General features: G+C 33.6%; 1 protein-coding gene across 1 annotated transcript in view; it reads left to right on the forward strand.

Annotated features, from left to right (window-relative positions):
• LRP1B (LDL receptor related protein 1B) overlaps nt 1–17,683 on the forward strand; it is a 1,901,444-nt gene that overhangs the window by 1,804,844 nt on the left and 78,917 nt on the right. The window contains exons 80-82 of the mRNA XM_047772014.1: nt 6,792–6,908; nt 8,869–9,042; nt 10,959–11,084. Of these exons, the coding sequence (XP_047627970.1) occupies nt 6,792–6,908; nt 8,869–9,042; nt 10,959–11,084 (417 nt within the window). The remainder of the gene's footprint in view (nt 1–6,791; nt 6,909–8,868; nt 9,043–10,958; nt 11,085–17,683) is intronic.

The following is a 17,683-nucleotide window of genomic DNA, read 5'->3' on the forward strand; positions in this document are numbered from 1 at the left end:
TTTATGTAAGGGATTTGAGTATCTGCAGGGGATCCTATAACCAATCCCCTGCAGATATCTGAAAGTATATGAGCCACTCAGGAGAATGGTAGATGTGAGGGTGGCAAGGTGGCCAGAGATCTAGAACAGACCACACTGATAAGGACTGGATTCTATTCTAGTTTTAAGGGGAGCTGTTGGAAGGTATTGAGAGTGGCATGATCAGCTAAAACACTATTTTTTTCAAGAATGTTGTACTTCTTTTTCTTAGCTTTTTTTTAAACTATTTTTAGACTTACAAAAAAGTTGGAAAAATAATTTTAAAAACTTCTCTGATGTGTTGTATAATCATGGTGTATGTAATATTATTTTCATTTTTAAAGAATGACTCAGGAAACAAAGTATAGAATTGCCTACCTGAAGGTCCCTAGGAGGGAGCCTGAGACAGGGATTCTTGTGAAATTTATTTATAAAGGGAGTGTTATTCCCTGTTCTCATGTGTTGCAGTTGTGGATATGATGAACCTAAGTTAATCAGATGGAGATATCTCACAGACAATTGAAAATTTCAGTTCTGGAGCTCAAAGCAGAACTAGAAACTTAGTTTGGGAAATTAGCAACAGAAAGCTGGTAACTTAAAAGTTCCTGGAGTTTTTAAGATGGACAAGGGAGGGGAAAACAGAGAGACTTGTTAGGGTGGAAATTGGTGAGATTATTATATTTAGAAGAGTCAAGGTCAAAAATGAAGATTACAAAGGTATTTGAGCAATAAGAGCAAAGCAACAGAATTCAGTGTCATAATAGCTGAAGGAAAAGTTTCAAAAGGAATATAGTATACCCTATTGGACCTTACACCTAGAGGCTTGCACAGAAGAAATGTTGAGTAGAAGAAAGAGCACACACCTGCCATTTATATAAGCTTGAGTTAAAACTGAGCAACCCGCATATATTTTTGAGCATCAGTGTTCATGTTTGTCAAATGTATATAATAGTATTTACCTTACAGAGGATGTATGACATTTAAATCAGATATTAAAATCAATGTAAATTGGTGTAATATCTTGAACATCTAAGAGGCTAAGATTAATTAAAGTCATATACCAAATACTGTGCTAAAGTCTTTCATTTGTATCTTGTACAATTTCCGCCATAATTCCCTAATACCAATTATTATTTTATCCACATTTTGAAATGTCATTTAGTATATTTTATTAATTTGATTATTTTTTATATTAGTTAGAATCCTATAAAATTAAAAAAATCCATAAGCCACTTGTAAAAATCTATTGCTTTACTTCATGCCTACCTGCTTAATAAGTAAATTTCTTACTATTGGCAATGCTAGTCAAATGTTAATAGACAAGACTTTATTCCATCAAGCAGAAACATTTCTCAATGTTATCTTTACAGTGATTAATAACTCTTAAGTATGGTGTGCCAAATGTTATTGAAAGGCAAATGACTCAAAAACAAATCCCAGAAGATTTTTTAGGAAATAATAGATAATTTAGATTTTATAAATAGCATATTACTAGAAAATGACAATGAAAAGCTGACCATCAACTAGTCATTCTGAATCAATAAGCACATATACATTGTATTTGGGAAGATGTGCACTTATGAGAATATATTCTATGAGTTAATCTTACATGGAAGTTTATTCATTGCTTATGTCTTCCTAGAAAATCTGAGATCTATTTGTACCTGTATTCTGTCTTTTCTTGGTGTATGTTTATAAATATTTGAAATCAGTAACTATAATTATGCCTCTGTTTCCCTCCAAGTGTAATGTCTTGTTCATTATATTTAGGGTTTATAGGAAATGCTATCTTTCCTTTATGCATCCATTAATGACTGTTTCACTGGGGTGCTGCAGTGTCTTTGGTTGAACTCTGCACTTCAGTTGAAGGTATAAGCATTTTGAACAGCAGTAGGCATAGATAAAGTGTTGGCTTTGTCCCTTTATGTAACCACTGTGCCTTCCAAGGTTAGAATTGTGCAGACTGTATAATTAGCCCACCACCCAGATAGCCCTGTATTTGTTCACCTCCAGCACTGCCATTGCCTACTTTCCAAAATCACGAGAATGCCTCAATTCTCTTGGCTTTGAAAGCAATTTTTATCTTACTTGTTACTCTGTCTTCTACTACTTTAATGATATAGTAGATTATTGACTCCTTAATGTATAATCTGAGTTCAATAAGACCATAAACCATTCAAACCAAAATTGTTTATGCATATTCTTATTATATCCCCTGTAGAATGGGATAGTACCTGTAATAACTGTGTGTTTAAGACTAATTATGTGTTGGGAGTTCTCTGGTGGCCTAATAGGTTAAGGCTCTGGCATTGTCACTGCTTTGGCTTGGGTTGCTACTGTGGCAAGGTTTAGTCCCGGGCCTAGGAACTTCTTCATGTCATGAATGTGGCCAAAAAACAAAAAAAAAGACTAATTATGTGTTGAATGTATGAAGAGATGAATGCCTACAATTTTTTTTTAACACTAACCTATGGCATGGTATTCAGGTTTCTTTTAATAAATGGCACATCTTTTTAATTATGCACCGTATTAATACAAGAAGCAAAATATATATTCTGATTCAGTCAATTATGTTATGGTTGAGTAGCCTGCTCCCTGAGATCAGGAGCATGATCTGTTTAATTCTTTGCTACATACCTAGTACTTGGTAGGGTACGGTACAGGTGTTCTATGAATATGTGTTGAGTTAAGGAATTTTTGTGTCAGATAAGGATACTTTACAGTTTTCCCTACAGTAGAAGGGTATATAGCATTTCACGAGTTGGATTTAAATACCATATTATTTGATATCCAAAAGCTTATTTATATTGCCTTTAGCTCCTCCCATATCATGACAATTTCTGAGAGAATAAAGAAGTACATACTGGCCCTAGACCAGTCACAATTATTTGATTCACTCAGCATATACTTTGTCCTTGCCCAACAAAAGATGTCTAATTAAGTGAAATAGACAAAAATTTAAGGACTGCATTTCAATTCCTTGATGCAATTCCTTGATGCTAACAACCACAGATGTGTGTGTGTGTGCATGTATGTGTGTTATTTATATACACACATATATATATACACAATGCATATATATGTATATATGTGTGTATATAAATATGTATAGAAATGACTTTATGTGGTTTGGATTCTAAGACTCTATGTAGGCAGTCTGTCTCAAAAATATGTTTAGCAGTTTTTAAAAATAATTTTGACATAGTGGTAAATATTTTTAGTATTTTTGTTTTTTTTGGACTCCTCTTACCACCTCTTAAATCCAGACTATGGTAGTGGATGGTTGCTGGTTATTGATGCCTTATAAATCTTGGCTTTCCTTTAACATAAATGTATACAATTTTTTTTTCTCTTTCTGAAAACAAAATGATTTTAATTTATTTTTCTCTCCAAGTCTCTCTTAAATATCACATTGTTACTATGGTCATTTCTTATAAGATTTTGCTTTTATCATTTTCTTACTTCTTTTTAGACCATAGTGGAAATAGGGGGACTAGTGCGAGGATCTTGGAAAATTTCAGAGTTCAGCAAAAGTTAGATTAAAAAATCCTTAAAATGTAATAGTAGTCTTGATATCATGGGAGATGTTAAGAAAATGACTGCATGATTAGGGTCATTATCATGTGTTCCTAAAACTTATTGAGCCTTTATCTTTTATAAGACTTCCAAATTATGATTTCATTATGCTTGATTAGAACAAGTATGACATTTTATTTTAAATTTTCTATACTTACACTGACTTGGTTCCAAATATTCACCATTCCCAGTTCAGATAGGAATGACTTTCTTGGGAATTGTTTTTTTTTTTTTTTCATTTTATTACTACTTCTTTATTAAAGACAAAAAAGAGATGTGATATTTTAAAGATATAGAAATGAACTTGTTCCTTCATATAACTTGACTCTCATCTCTACAACTAAAAAGTAAGTTGATTCCTTTATTAACTTTTTAATTTAAAAGACTATCTCTTTCATTAAGGGACTTAAGGAAAAATTAAAATTATCTATTTGTAGAATGGGGGGAATACATATCCCACTCATCTAAAAGCTTTGTTATATAATTTTTATTTAGATGTGATTCCTTCAAAAATAGTACAGTCCAATAATAGAGCTGATAAAGATATCTGTGTCTTAGGAGTTTCTTGTGATGCAGAGAGTTAAGGATCCAGCACTGTCACTGCAACAGCTTGGCTCCCTGCTGTGGTGTGGGCTTGGTCCCTAGCCCAAGAACTTCTGCATGCCATGAGGGGCGCAGCCAAAAAAAACGCAAAAAAAATGTGTATGTCTTAAGCTTAGACTAATAATGACACTTTTGAGAAATTTTTATTGCTGTTGAATCTGAGAAACAATATTAGTAATTAAATTAGATTACACACCCATTTATTTCTTCCTTTCTCTGATTTCTATGATTAACAAATGTAATATTCAAATGTAAAAACTAATTTTGTTGGAGACAGCTTTTTTTTTTTTTTTTTTTGCTTTTTAGGGCTGCACCTCAGCATATGAGAGTTCCCAGGCTAGGGATTAAATCAGAGCTACCGCTGCCAGCCACACCCACAGACACAGCAATTTGGGATTGAAGCTGCATATGTGACTTATACCACAGTTCAGGGGCAATGAGGGATCCCTGACCCACTGAATGAGGCCACGGATTGAATCCAAGTCCTCATGGGTACTAGTTGCATTCATTTCTGCTGCGCAACAAGGGAAACTTCCCTGGACAGCTTTTTTTAAAAGCCTACTCCTATGTTGTATTACACTGGCAGGTGAGAAAGAAAAGTGTTTTCAACCTTTCTTAGATAAATGTTTTGAAGTAGACTGGTGGCAGCAGGAAACTGGATTATTTTATGGTTCATGTTACCCATAATTATACCTGAGGTAGCAAAAGCATAATTCCCAACATGACTCCAAATAGTAAATTAATCATCAAGCGGAAACTAGTAAAACCTGAACCACTGTTTAAATTATTAAATCACTTCTCAGAAGCTGATTGGGCATAGAACATTTTTGTATTATACTTGAGGAGACTTATTTATGTTTAGTTTGATTATATTTGGGATAGATCTATATACTTAACTGAAGAATTATTCCCAAATGATTTTCAGCATGATATGCTTTCATTCTGATTGTTAAAACTTTTCCATCTACACGAGAATAATTAGTGTAAACTCAAAAATACTTTTCACGGAGTTCTTACTGTGGCAGGTTAAGGACCCAAATTTGTCTCTGTGAGGATGTAGGTTCAATCCCTGGCCTCACTCAGTAGGTTAAGGATCCAGCACTCCCTCAATCTGCATCACAGATCCCATTTGGATCCTGTGTTGCAGTGGCTGTGGTGTATAGTCCTTGGGTGTGGCTCAGATTCAACCCTTAGCCTGGAAACTTCCATATGCCATAGGCCTTAGAGAGAAAGAAGGAAGTTTCATTCAGTTACCTTGCTGTTGAGATCACCTCAGGTTTTTTATTGAATAATCTGATTCAGAAAACTCTTCAGGATTCAGATATCATGGGTATTTTGATTGCATTGTAATATCACAGTATGGAATATGTCATATCTAAAGACTAGCTATGTCATAAAAATTAAATATGTACAGTGAAGATTTATTATAGACTTCATAGGTCATAGATCTTACTCTTCTATATTGAAGGAAATTGACAAGATATTCTATGTGTTGCTGTTACTTTTGCAAGAAAATACTGGCTAAACTCCAACCACATTTACATTATGAAATAAAAATTAAAAAATTGAATAAATAGAAAAATATTATTTTTATTTCATATAATTTTAATTCATTGGTGTTCACTAACAGATACTAATGATGAAAAGAAAGACAGTCTCAGAACAAATCGATGATTAGAGTGAAAAAATAAGAGTATAAAAATTTAAGTATAACTAGAACCTTAATTAAATGAATTTACTATTCATTCTTCCCTACCATATATATCCGTCTTTAGTGAATTTAAACTTCACCATGCACACCATTGTCCCACAGCACTGTAGGCCAATTCCAAGTGGTTGGAAATATCTTATGATCAGCCCCTGAACCTTTTGTTTTGTTTTGTTTTTTTGTCTTTTGTGTTTTTAGGGCCCACACCCGCGGCATATGGAGGTTCCCAGGCTAGGGGTTGAATCAGAACTGCAGGTGCCAGCCTGCGCTACAGCCAAAGCAATGCCAGATCTGAGCCGCGTCTGCAACCTACACCACAGCTCATGGCAATACCATGAGTATGGCCAGGGATTGAACCCACAACCTCATGGTCCCTAGTAGGATTCATTTTCACTGAGCCACGACAGAAATTCCCCAATGAACCTTTTTTATTCTGAAAAATTCTCCTTCATGAATAACTTCAAAATATAATGAATTAAACTGAAGTATTTCAAATACTGGTTAGATAAGTGATTTAAATGATAAATTAATTCTGTGTGTACTATAAAGAGAAAAAATTAAAATATCATAGGAAAGGCTTTTAGAATGTAGCCATAATTAAGAAAACAGGAAGTGTGGAAAGGAAAGATATTTAGGGTAGCTTTTCCTATGCGAAGTATGATTGTTCTACAGTTTAATAAATTCTGTGTAATCTAAACGTAGGTATTTCAGATAGGAATTAAACTTATTCCATTTTTTCTTATTCTTGCACTATCATGATGTAGACTGGGTAATTTCTGAGATGCCTGAAGAAAAATGTCAATTATAAAAATATACTGAAGAGCAAAAATATAATTTTAAATAATCAAAAATGTATTTCTGTTATTTTTATGTGTTGATTTTGCAGGTCTAGCTGTGGATCATTTCAGTCAACGGATATACTGGGCTGACCTTGAGCTCTCTGTTATTGGCAGTGTTCTGTATGATGGCTCTGATTCAGTAGTTTCTGTCAGCAGCAAACAAGGTTTGCAAAGTACTTTTATTTTTGCTTTTAATTATTATTTAGTGTTTCAAATAATGATACATAAATATGAAAATTTTACATTCTGGATTTTTTCAAATTCTTTCTCTTTTCAACTTGTAACTCTTACTATTCACTGTAATTTTCATTCTTACTAGAATAACAAAGAGAGCAGGCCAGAAGAACTTTTTGATTTTAGGACAAAAGTGGTCCATTGCTGTCCAGATTCAAAAAATACTTAATCTCATTGTTGCTTCTGTGGATGTTCTGTTCTGAGCAGAACACCTCAAGTAGTCAAGATTAGTGCCTATTAATGCTAATTTTTATTTCAAATTGCAGTGATGAGCAGGAAGTGAGTTATTTTGTATAGTAAAACATCACAGTAACAAATTATTACAGGTAATTGATAAGGTTACTCTCATGCATGTGAAAAATGTTGTGTAAAAATGAAAACTTACTTCTACCACAAGTGACTAAAGAACCTGTGTTCTTTTTTTGCTACACCAATTTTTTTCTCCATCTCTGTGTCTCCCTACTCTTTTTTACTCTCATAGTTTACTCCCTCCTGTTCCTTGCTTTCCTTGCCTGGTAATATCAGTTATTTTTGTTGAATCTAATTTATTTCTCTTCTGTTTTTCTTTCCCTTTTCTACCAAAACTCCTGACCTTTTTTACCACAAATTGTTTACAATATATGCCTGAAGTTTTTATATTTACGTATTATATTTACTGAATATTGCTTTGTTCCTTGTTTTTTTTTTTCTTTTTTAACAAAAGTAGAGTAGTTGCAAGAAAAATGATTGCACTGAACTTTCATTGTGCCTTTACTGAAAGTGTGTGTGTTTTGTATGATAACCGTAGATGGAAAAAATTTCACATTTATGTAATTCACTACAATAAAGTCAACCTGTTTCAGCTTAAGCATACATTTTACTATTTCAAGAAACATTAAAGAAAAATATGTTAAAAGATTTTTTATATTTTACAACCTTTACATAACAAGTAAAACACAACTGTTATTATTTTACTTGTTATAAATTTCAGTACCAAAAGTCAGATTTTTTTATAAAATCTCCTAAATAATAAACATTTTGAAGAATATTAAAAAATTATTATTACTACTACTACTACTATTACTCTTATCCAAATTAGTCATATATATGATTACCATTTTCCACTATGTTTTCTTTATTCTATTTCTAAAACAGATAGTAGTAATGTGAATTTGTTTTTATTTTACTATTTAAAACCAACTCATGATTGTTTGATAAAATTGTGATTCAAGCAATCTAATTTGACCATTAATTTGAAACAGAACATAAATTGAGAATTTTGTGAATTCCTGTTTTTGTGCAATGGATAGCATTGCCTTGTAGTCTTTTCATTTATTTGCAAACTGTATAGCAGAGAAGATTACTCTGCATATAAGACCCCAGCAATGCTTTGTGCTAGTGAGGATGAGTAAAATGACGATGGAAATGTTTTTATGTTCTGACAATTTTAATATCACACATATTTCTACTAATAATAAATTAACCCTAACAACTTTACAGCTAATATTAAAAATGTTCTAAAACCGAAAGTTTTTTGTTTTTTAATGTAAAGAATTTTTTTTTTTTTTTGTCTTTTTAGGGCTGCGCCCACGGCATATGGAGGTTCCCAGGCTAGGGCTCCAATCGGAGTTGTAGCTGCTGGCCTACGCCACAGCCACAGCAATGCCATATCTGAGCTGCATCTGTGACCTACACCACAGCTCACTCTGGCAACATTGGATCCTTAACCCACTGTGCAAGGCCACGGATCGAACCTGTGTCCTCATGGATACTAGTCAGGTTCATTAACTGCTGAGCCATGATGGGAACTCCAAGAATAGCATTTTTTATATGACCTTGGATAAACTTAGTTTTCTTAACTCTGAGTATTTACATTGCAACTTTTATAATTTCACTTTTTAAAAATTCTAGGCTTATTACATCCACACAGGATTGATGTCTTTGAAGATTATATATATGGAGCAGGACCTAAAAATGGTGTATTTCGAGTACAAAAATTTGGCCATGGTTCAGTAGAGTACTTATCTTTAGATGTTGATAAGACAAAAGGTGTTTTGATTTCTCATCGCTATAAACAACTGGACTGTGAGTATAATATTTTATATTATTGTCTATATTGGTGAATTTTCTTTCTTATGACTCTCAAAATAAAGTGTTTTTAAATTTTTAACTATACCCATTGCTTAACTCCTATAAGTTAAGTTAGTTTAATTTTGATATCACCAGACTTTTTAAATTACCAAAGACAAAATAGAAATAATGCAAGCGTTTCTATTTTTGCCTTAACAGATATGCTGCAAGATTTGGCTATGTTTTCTTGGAATTAGAATTGACTTTGTTATAAAAATGTATCTCTTATTAGTCTTATTAGTTTTTTCTAAATTCTAAATAAAATCTTGTAGAAAAACCATGCAAGTAAGGAAATTTATCATTGGCCATTTTCACTCACTGATAACCAAGTAACAATCATGGGTTTGACATTTCATCTTTAAAAGTATCTGAAACAATTCATGGTTATCAAAGGGAAATGTGGGGTGGGAGGGATAAATTAGGTGGTTGGAATTTACATATACACACTACTATACATAAGATAGGTAATAAGGAGCTAGTAGCACAGGATAAGCTACTCAATACCTATATGGGAAAAGAATCTGAAAAGGAACAGATATATGTATAACTGATTTACTTTGCTGTACACCTAAACTAATATGACTTTCTAAGTCAACTATACTCCAGTAGAATTTTTTTTTTTTTAAAGAAAAGAGTATATCTGAGGAGAGCTGTTCCCAAGGGTTGTATGTTCTTTGATGGTTTATGATTTTTATTTTTACTTTCTCTTCTAGAAATAAATAGGTAAATAATTGACATAGTTATTTTGAAAGATGTGTTTCAAACACAACCATCAAAAATATCACAAAACAAAGGAAAAAAACTGCATCTGAAATTCTAATGATCTGTTTTTGTATGAGTTCACCCTTCAAAAAACTGTTTAAGATTTACTTATAATTCAAATGAAAAGGGATTTAACCTCATTTAGTATGATGGTCTGGAAACGTTACAACTAAATCAGTTTTGAAAACAGATTAAAATGTATATCCCGCTAAAACCTTCCTGAAATTCTATTCAAGATTTTGCTTATCTTTGATCTGACACTTATGGCTCCAGAGTTAATGGAAGGATATTCCTTCTCATCCTTTAGTTCTTCTTGATTCATATTCATAGTCAAATAGTTCCACCTTTATAAAAAATAAATAAGTAAAAGTATTCCCTAAATATAATAGATATTTGAGTAGTGTTTCTTACAGAATTAAAGCCACTTTCATAGTCACCAATTCACCAACTAGATGCCATTTCTCTTTCATTTTAGGAACAAATTCTATACACCACAAAGCACCTATGACTACAGAGGATACTGATTGAGAAGAAATTTAGACAAAAATAAATGTGGTACCCACTTACGCATGGATAAGTGGGTACTCCTATATGATGGAAAGGAAACCATGTTAAACATGTTTTTTTTTTTTTTTCAGGGAAAAAAAGTCATGTTTTGTTTGTGTCTGTATACCTACATATGGATGTTAAGCCTTTGTAAATACCAGGGGGCGTTGTTTCTGTCTGTTAAACCAGTCTTTAAACTATTTAAAGTGAGGATTAGATCCCAAAGGTTTCATTTGGCTTTACTTTTACAACAGCCCCAAACTGCACTTCAGTATCTCAGACCAACTGTTTTGCCAAAAGAAGTGTGGGAAAGTATGTGTTTGAATAATTTCTTCTCCCTTGTGGGAAATATAAATTTTCTATTAATGATCGGTATTGGGTATTGGGTAGTAATTTCATCTGTAAAGAATAATGGTAATATTGAATAAGATATTTCCAATAAAAATTTGATGTGACTTCTTTTCAACATTGCTAATTCATTATTTCTTCTTATTTAATTTTATATTTTTGAAACCTATTCAATTTATATATGTGCATTTCTTTCTTTTGTTTCCTTTGATCAGTACCCAACCCATGCTTGGATTTAGCATGTGAATTCCTCTGTTTGCTGAATCCTTCTGGGGCTACCTGTGTGTGCCCAGAAGGGAAATATTTAATTAATGGTACCTGCAATGATGACAGCCTATCAGGTATGTAAACTTCTGTATTCTGTGAATAATGAATTAATGTGTACAATAAATGTTCACAACTATCGAAACTGAGCTGAATTAGCTACTCAATCATTAATATAGTTTCCTTGATATTGCTGGTTCTTGAATGCCTGTGTAAAATACTGTTTTCTCTGAGGATGACTTCCTATCAATTCATTCTACATTCATTCAAAAAGCTGCACTGAGCACTTGTTATGCATTGAAGAGTAGATTAAGAACTTTGAAGTCACACACAGAATTAAGAAACTTTTTTATATACTTCTTGTATCAATAAAGGTAATGATATTTCTAAGGGTACCATTCTGCTATTTGTTTAAACCCAACTCCCAAATTTATTTATTCATTTATCACCTTTGTATTAAACAACTTTTGTGTGCCAACACTAATTTAGAAACCAATGATTAATTTAGAAAATGTCTTAGTTTCCTTTGTGTAAAATTTGATTAACAATAAACGCTACTACTAATAATAAATATTTTGAGGGCTTATTAAGCATAACATTAATTTAGAAACACGATTAATTTAGAAACAAAACTGAAAATACTGCTTCAGTCAGGGAGTGTAGTACATTTTACAAGCTAGAAGTCAGAATAGATATTTAAAAACTTGGAACATGATGGTACATAATAAATAGAAAAAAAAATTATTTATTTATTTATTAATTTATTTATTTTTTTGTCTTTTTGCTATTTCTTGGGCCGCTCCTGTGGCATATGGAGGTTCCCAGGCTAGGGGTCTAATCGGAGCTGTGGCCACCAGCCTACGCCAGAGCCACAGCAACGCAGGATCCAAGCTGCGTCTGCAAACTACACCACAGCTCACGGCAACGCCAGATCCTTAACCCACTGAGCAAGGGCAGGGACCAAACCCGCAACCTCATGGTTCCTAGTCGGATTCGTTAACCACTGCGCCACGACGGGAACTCCAGAAAAAAAATTTAAAAAATCAAAAACAAAAACAGTGTGATGGGAAAGGAGAGATGCCCTTGAACACCCATGCAGACTTTTAATAAGTTTCCTCATATTCAAGACATTAGACATAAAATGGAAAAAAAAAATGCTACTAAGAGAAAAAAATCAACACATTAATTTTATGTCACAGACAAAAGTGCAGTAATCCAAAAATCTCTTAAGGGTCACAGCAAATATTTTGCCAATGATATACACATTTGGAATCTCCTGTTAAAATACCTTAAGTGAACACAGTGTCTTTGACTTTGGTCAGCATCTCAGTTCCCATATACTGCCTCATTGTTCTCTGCTGGGGAGTTACATGCGATCTGAAGACTTTTGCTTTTTCTAAAGCACTCAGTGTTTAAGACTGTCATAGCTCTTTCATTTATACATGTCTTTAAGCCCTAAAGCTGAAGAGGGTGAAAAGATGAAATGATAAATGATGCAAACATCAATAAATAGGTATTTATGTGAATAGTGATATAAGCCACAGAAGAGATAGACCTTAAATTATCATGAGGAATTAGATGATTATCCAATTAGAGAATTGATTAGAACTTCTTATATAATATGACTTTAAAACAAGATCAGCAAAGATGTATTAGATTTAGATTAAGCAGGAATGAAGGAAGAGGACATGTAGAAGAAATTGTCTGAAAAATCATGACAGCATGGAGTGTAAAGAAAATAATGAATCATATATTCAAGTTAGTGTGTAGCATATACAAAGTACTGTGGTGGTGGCATGGTTGGAATACTCTTAACAGAGATGTGAATCATGATTGGCATTTTGGATGGATACTTTAGTGCCAGTCACTGAAAAGGGTTATTGTCACTGGTACCAGGATGAACCCTTGCTCTTTACCAACTCTCCGAAGCAGAGCTGGTCTGATCTCGGTTGTGATGGTAGAAGACGAGAATTAAATGAACAGTTTCAAACATTATCAGGTACATTTTTCACTCACTGCTCATGAACCATACGTGGATGGCCTCATATTCTATTTGGCATCTCAGAAACAGATACTTTAAAATGCCAAATACTCCTTCCTTGTAGAAGATATGCCACATTTTCACCAGTTCCACATGTACCCATAACCAGTGCTCTCACAGATGCCTCCTGTGTGACATGTCTACTTACACTGCTGTTTGAGCGAGGGAGACCCTTGGGAGGGAGATTAAGATTCTGCACACAAATACACTACTTATGCTACCAGTGTGACTTTTACATTGGCTCAAATGTTATACGTGGGGTTTTTTTATGGCCAAGTTGCAGACAGCTTTTATTGTTTTTCTTTTATAAATAAACATGACTGACTCTTCTACATAGGCTCCCTTTTTTCCTCCTTGTTTAGTGCAAATAATTTATTCAATAATCAGAAATCAAAAAATACGAGAAAGAACTTGGCCTAGGGTAGGGCTGAGGTAGAGCTTTGAATTAAGCCACAATCTATCATTTAACTAATTTATTTGCCCCCCTACTCTCTCAGTCTCAGAGATTAACTTGGATTAACAATAGATACTGCTACTACTAGTAATAATAATAGGTATTTTTAAGGCTTATAAGTAAGGAATATCTTAAGTATATTGTATGTATATTATTTTCTTTAATCCTCATAAAACTCCAATGATATTATATTTCATTGCACCTATTTTTGTAGATGAAAAATTGAAGCATGGAAAGGCTCAGTTGATCATCTAATATTCTTTAATAATGGTGTGATTCTAAGGTGAACCCAGACATTCCACACTCTTAATCATCACATAATACTCTTTACTGCCACTAAATCATCCAGAGTGTCTGTATCCAGAGTTATTGGAAATACTAGAAATTACATATAGAAAGTACCTAGCACAATGCCTGGCAAAAAGTAGATGCATAGCACTCAGAGATAAACCTGTCATGAATAGGTAAGAAAATGAAACATTTTTTGCTATATTAATTCACTAAATTTAATTGTTTTAAATGAGAAACAACTTGTCTAAATATTCACTTACCCAAGATCTAAAACTTTGTTTTAAATTTTAGTTTTACTATTTCAGCCTTGCTTGAAAGCCATGACTACAGAAACCTCCCCAATATCCATTTTGTAATTTACAAGAAAATCATATATTTTAAATAATCAGAGTGTTTAAAAATATTCACAATGGCCTCCATGTATATGAGCCTTGGTAATGGACAGCTTGGACCACTTCTGTTACGAATTAAGTGCATTTTAGAATTATTGATTGATGTAGATAAATGCCAATTAACTTTTTCCTGACATTAACATTTGATATAGCCAAACTTTTTCAGCTCTTTATAATTACTTATCTTTCTCTAGCTGCTATTGTTAAATGATGAACACACTGAATATTTTTAATCTTCATGTAAGAAATTTGAAATTCAAATGTTACTGATTCTTGGAGAAGTATTCACCTGCTTGTCCCTGTAGTTGATTATAATTGCTGGAGCTTGGCTTCTGGGAGTGATTTAGTTATTGACAAAAGCAGCCTCCTTTTTCATTATAGAACTATTACAGTTGGGTGGGGTTTTTTGTTTGTTTGTTTGTTGTTTTGTTTTGTTTTTTGTTTTTTTGCCTTTTTCTAGGGCCATAACCATGGCATATGGAGGTTCCCAGGCTAGGGGTCTAATTGGAGCTGTAGCCACAGGCCTACACCAGAGCCACAGCAACGCGGGATCCGAGCCGTGTCTGCAACCTACACCACAGCTCACGGCAACACCAGATCCTTAACCCACTGAGCAAGGCCAGGGATCAGACCCTCAACCCCATGGTTCCTAGTCGGATTTGTTAACCAATGAGCCGCGACGGGAATTCCTACAGTTAGGTTTTTAAAGAATGTAATTCCATTCCATTTCATTGGGCAGCATTACATTTTTAAATTTCTGGTGCCTAACGCACATTATAGAAATGCACATGTCCTAACATGTATAGATTTTGAATATCTATGTGTTTTATGTAGAATATCTCCAAGTGAAAAATGAGTCCTCTCATAATAAGCCAAACTGTGATCACAATACATTAAATATTTATCTTCATGTTCACATTCATAACTCTGGTTAAGATATTTCATGCTGAATGAGTTGGAATTTTTTTTGGTAAATTTTAAGTTAAACAAGCATATTTCCACTTGAGATCTTTCTTGAGAATTGACCTCTGTATTCAGCTCTTTGCTAGAGGTTCTCACTTGTATTTATGTAGGCTATTTCCAATTTAATATGTTCAGAGATAAAACACCCCTTCAGGTCCTATTGCCCTATCTTCCAATGTGATTTTTACCTTTTAGTTGCCTTTAGAATCTGTCTACATCTATCTGTCCCACATTGCTCTATTTTAGGCCATCTTCTTATCCAGCCTGAATCATTTAAACAGTCCTAACAGTCCTCCTGCTTTCAGTTTAAGCCCTACCTATACAGTCATTCTCAGATTTTTTAGACTTGTCAATGACTTAACATTGCTTTTGAGGCAAAGTCCAAAATCCAAAAAATCTATGACACTGCTTATGTCTTCAAGTCAAATTCACTTCTCTTTCTCTCTCTCTCATCTCCCACCCCCTACCCTCTGTCCCCACCCACAGCATATGGAAGTTCCTGGGCCAGGGATTGAATACAAGCCACAGCTGTGACCTATGCCACAGCTGTGGCAATGCTGTATTCTAAGCCCACTGTGCTAGGCTGGGGATCAAACTCAGTCTCCATAGCCACCAAGTTGCTGCAGTCAGATTCTTAACCTACTGCGCCACAGCAGGAACTCTTCACTTCTCTCTTTCAGTTTCTTCATTTTCACTCTGTAATCCAGGTCCAGGCATCATAACTTTCATTCAGTTCCTTCAGTGTTCACCTTCTGGATTCCTAGATACCATTCTATTTGAGCTGTATTCTCAGTGCACCTTGTGGGCACTCCCTAAACAATGCTGAATATGAATGTCCCTTGGTTATTTACCAAAAAACTACCTCAACTTCCTGTTGAAATTTAGCAATACACCTTGTAGACCTGATCATAGCTCTTGATTCTTCTACCAGCCTAGTGTGGTAGATACGGGCTGAAACTCAAATTCTTATTTGTGTGTATGTGTATGGTATGTATTTATACATACATTGTACACTTAAAAATGTACAATGTTTTATAATTTAAACTTTTACTCTTAAGTTTCTTACCTAATTTAATATTCAACAAATCTATGAGTTAAAATGTATGTTTGTCCTTAAAAAATAACTGAGGCTGTTAGGTTAACTTATATGCCTAGTGAGGGGGAGAACTAGAACTTAAAAACAGGTCTCACTCTACCAAATGTCATTTTATTTATTATATATATATATATATAATAAATTATATATATATAATGCCTCATGAGAGAGTTATTCATATTACAAATGCAGACTTTAGTTCTGCCAACCTGAACCCTCCCTACATGGCAAAGTATTAGAAACTGCTTTTCAGTGAGGCAAATCTTGGAATTGTCTGACATGGCTTATAAGTCTCTATTTATGACAGTGGGTATGATACTTGAATCTTGTGTCATTTGAAGTCACTGAGACTCCTTAAGATGTTCTTGTGATTATTGCAGTGATATATTCAAGTTTCTGCTATGTCTGGGCCAATGCATCTTGAGTGAAGAATATAGGCTGTTTTGATTTTATCTATTTCATATAAAATAAGCAAGACTTTAGTAAAAGACATTTTTTGAATAAATGCTTCTTAAAATATTGTCAGTCATCTTTGTTCCATTGGACATTGTGCCCTACTCTATGCAGAGCAGTATTTCTAATAGAGCAAGGCTATGTCAACACACACAGAAAAATAACCTGGAAAATGATTTGAGACCAATTTTTATCATAAATCGGACTAATCATATTTTTGTAATAATTTTTCAACCTCAAGGAATGGTCATCCTTTCTTTTTCTCAGCCAAAAGGGATTAAGTAGACAGACTGTGCCTAATCATTTTAACATATGGAAATAAATGTTCTGACACTGTTTTGTCACCATATTGTATCAAATAAATGATTTTTAGTTTTATGTTTATATATAGTTAATAATGTACATCAAAAAGTATCTTTTCATTTGAATTTTTCCCTATACTATAAATTTTATGTATATATGTATTTCTATATAGTATATATACTGTATAAATTTCAATTTAGTTTAACATCAAACATTCCAAAAAATAGGCAGTGTTTGCCTATATCATAAAAAATAATGCTTTTTGGTTGGAAAATATCTTTTTTGGGGGGAGGAGAGCATACTTGCAGCATTAGGAAGTTCCCAGGCTGGGGGTCTAATCAGAGCTGCAGCTGCCAGCCAGCCTATGCCATAGCTACAGCAACACCAAATCCTAGTCGCATCTGCGACCTACACCACAGCTCACAGCAATGCTGGATCCTTTAACCCACTGAGAAAGACCAGGGTTAAACTCGCATCCTCTTGGATACTGGTCAGATTCTTAACCTGATGAGCCACAATGGGAACTCCAGGAAATATCTTATTTTTAGAATGTTTCAGTTGGTTGTGTTGTTAAATGTTTTAACAAATACAAGAAATTGTTAATATTGCTTTAAGCCTAAAGAACAATAAAAGTTAATTCATTATTTGTGTTTACCATTCAGCAGTGGTTGAAACTTGGTTCT

The sequence above is a fragment of the Phacochoerus africanus genome, chromosome 3 (genome assembly GCF_016906955.1).
Source record: "Phacochoerus africanus isolate WHEZ1 chromosome 3, ROS_Pafr_v1, whole genome shotgun sequence".
In the NCBI taxonomy this organism is placed as follows: Eukaryota; Metazoa; Chordata; class Mammalia; order Artiodactyla; family Suidae; genus Phacochoerus; species Phacochoerus africanus.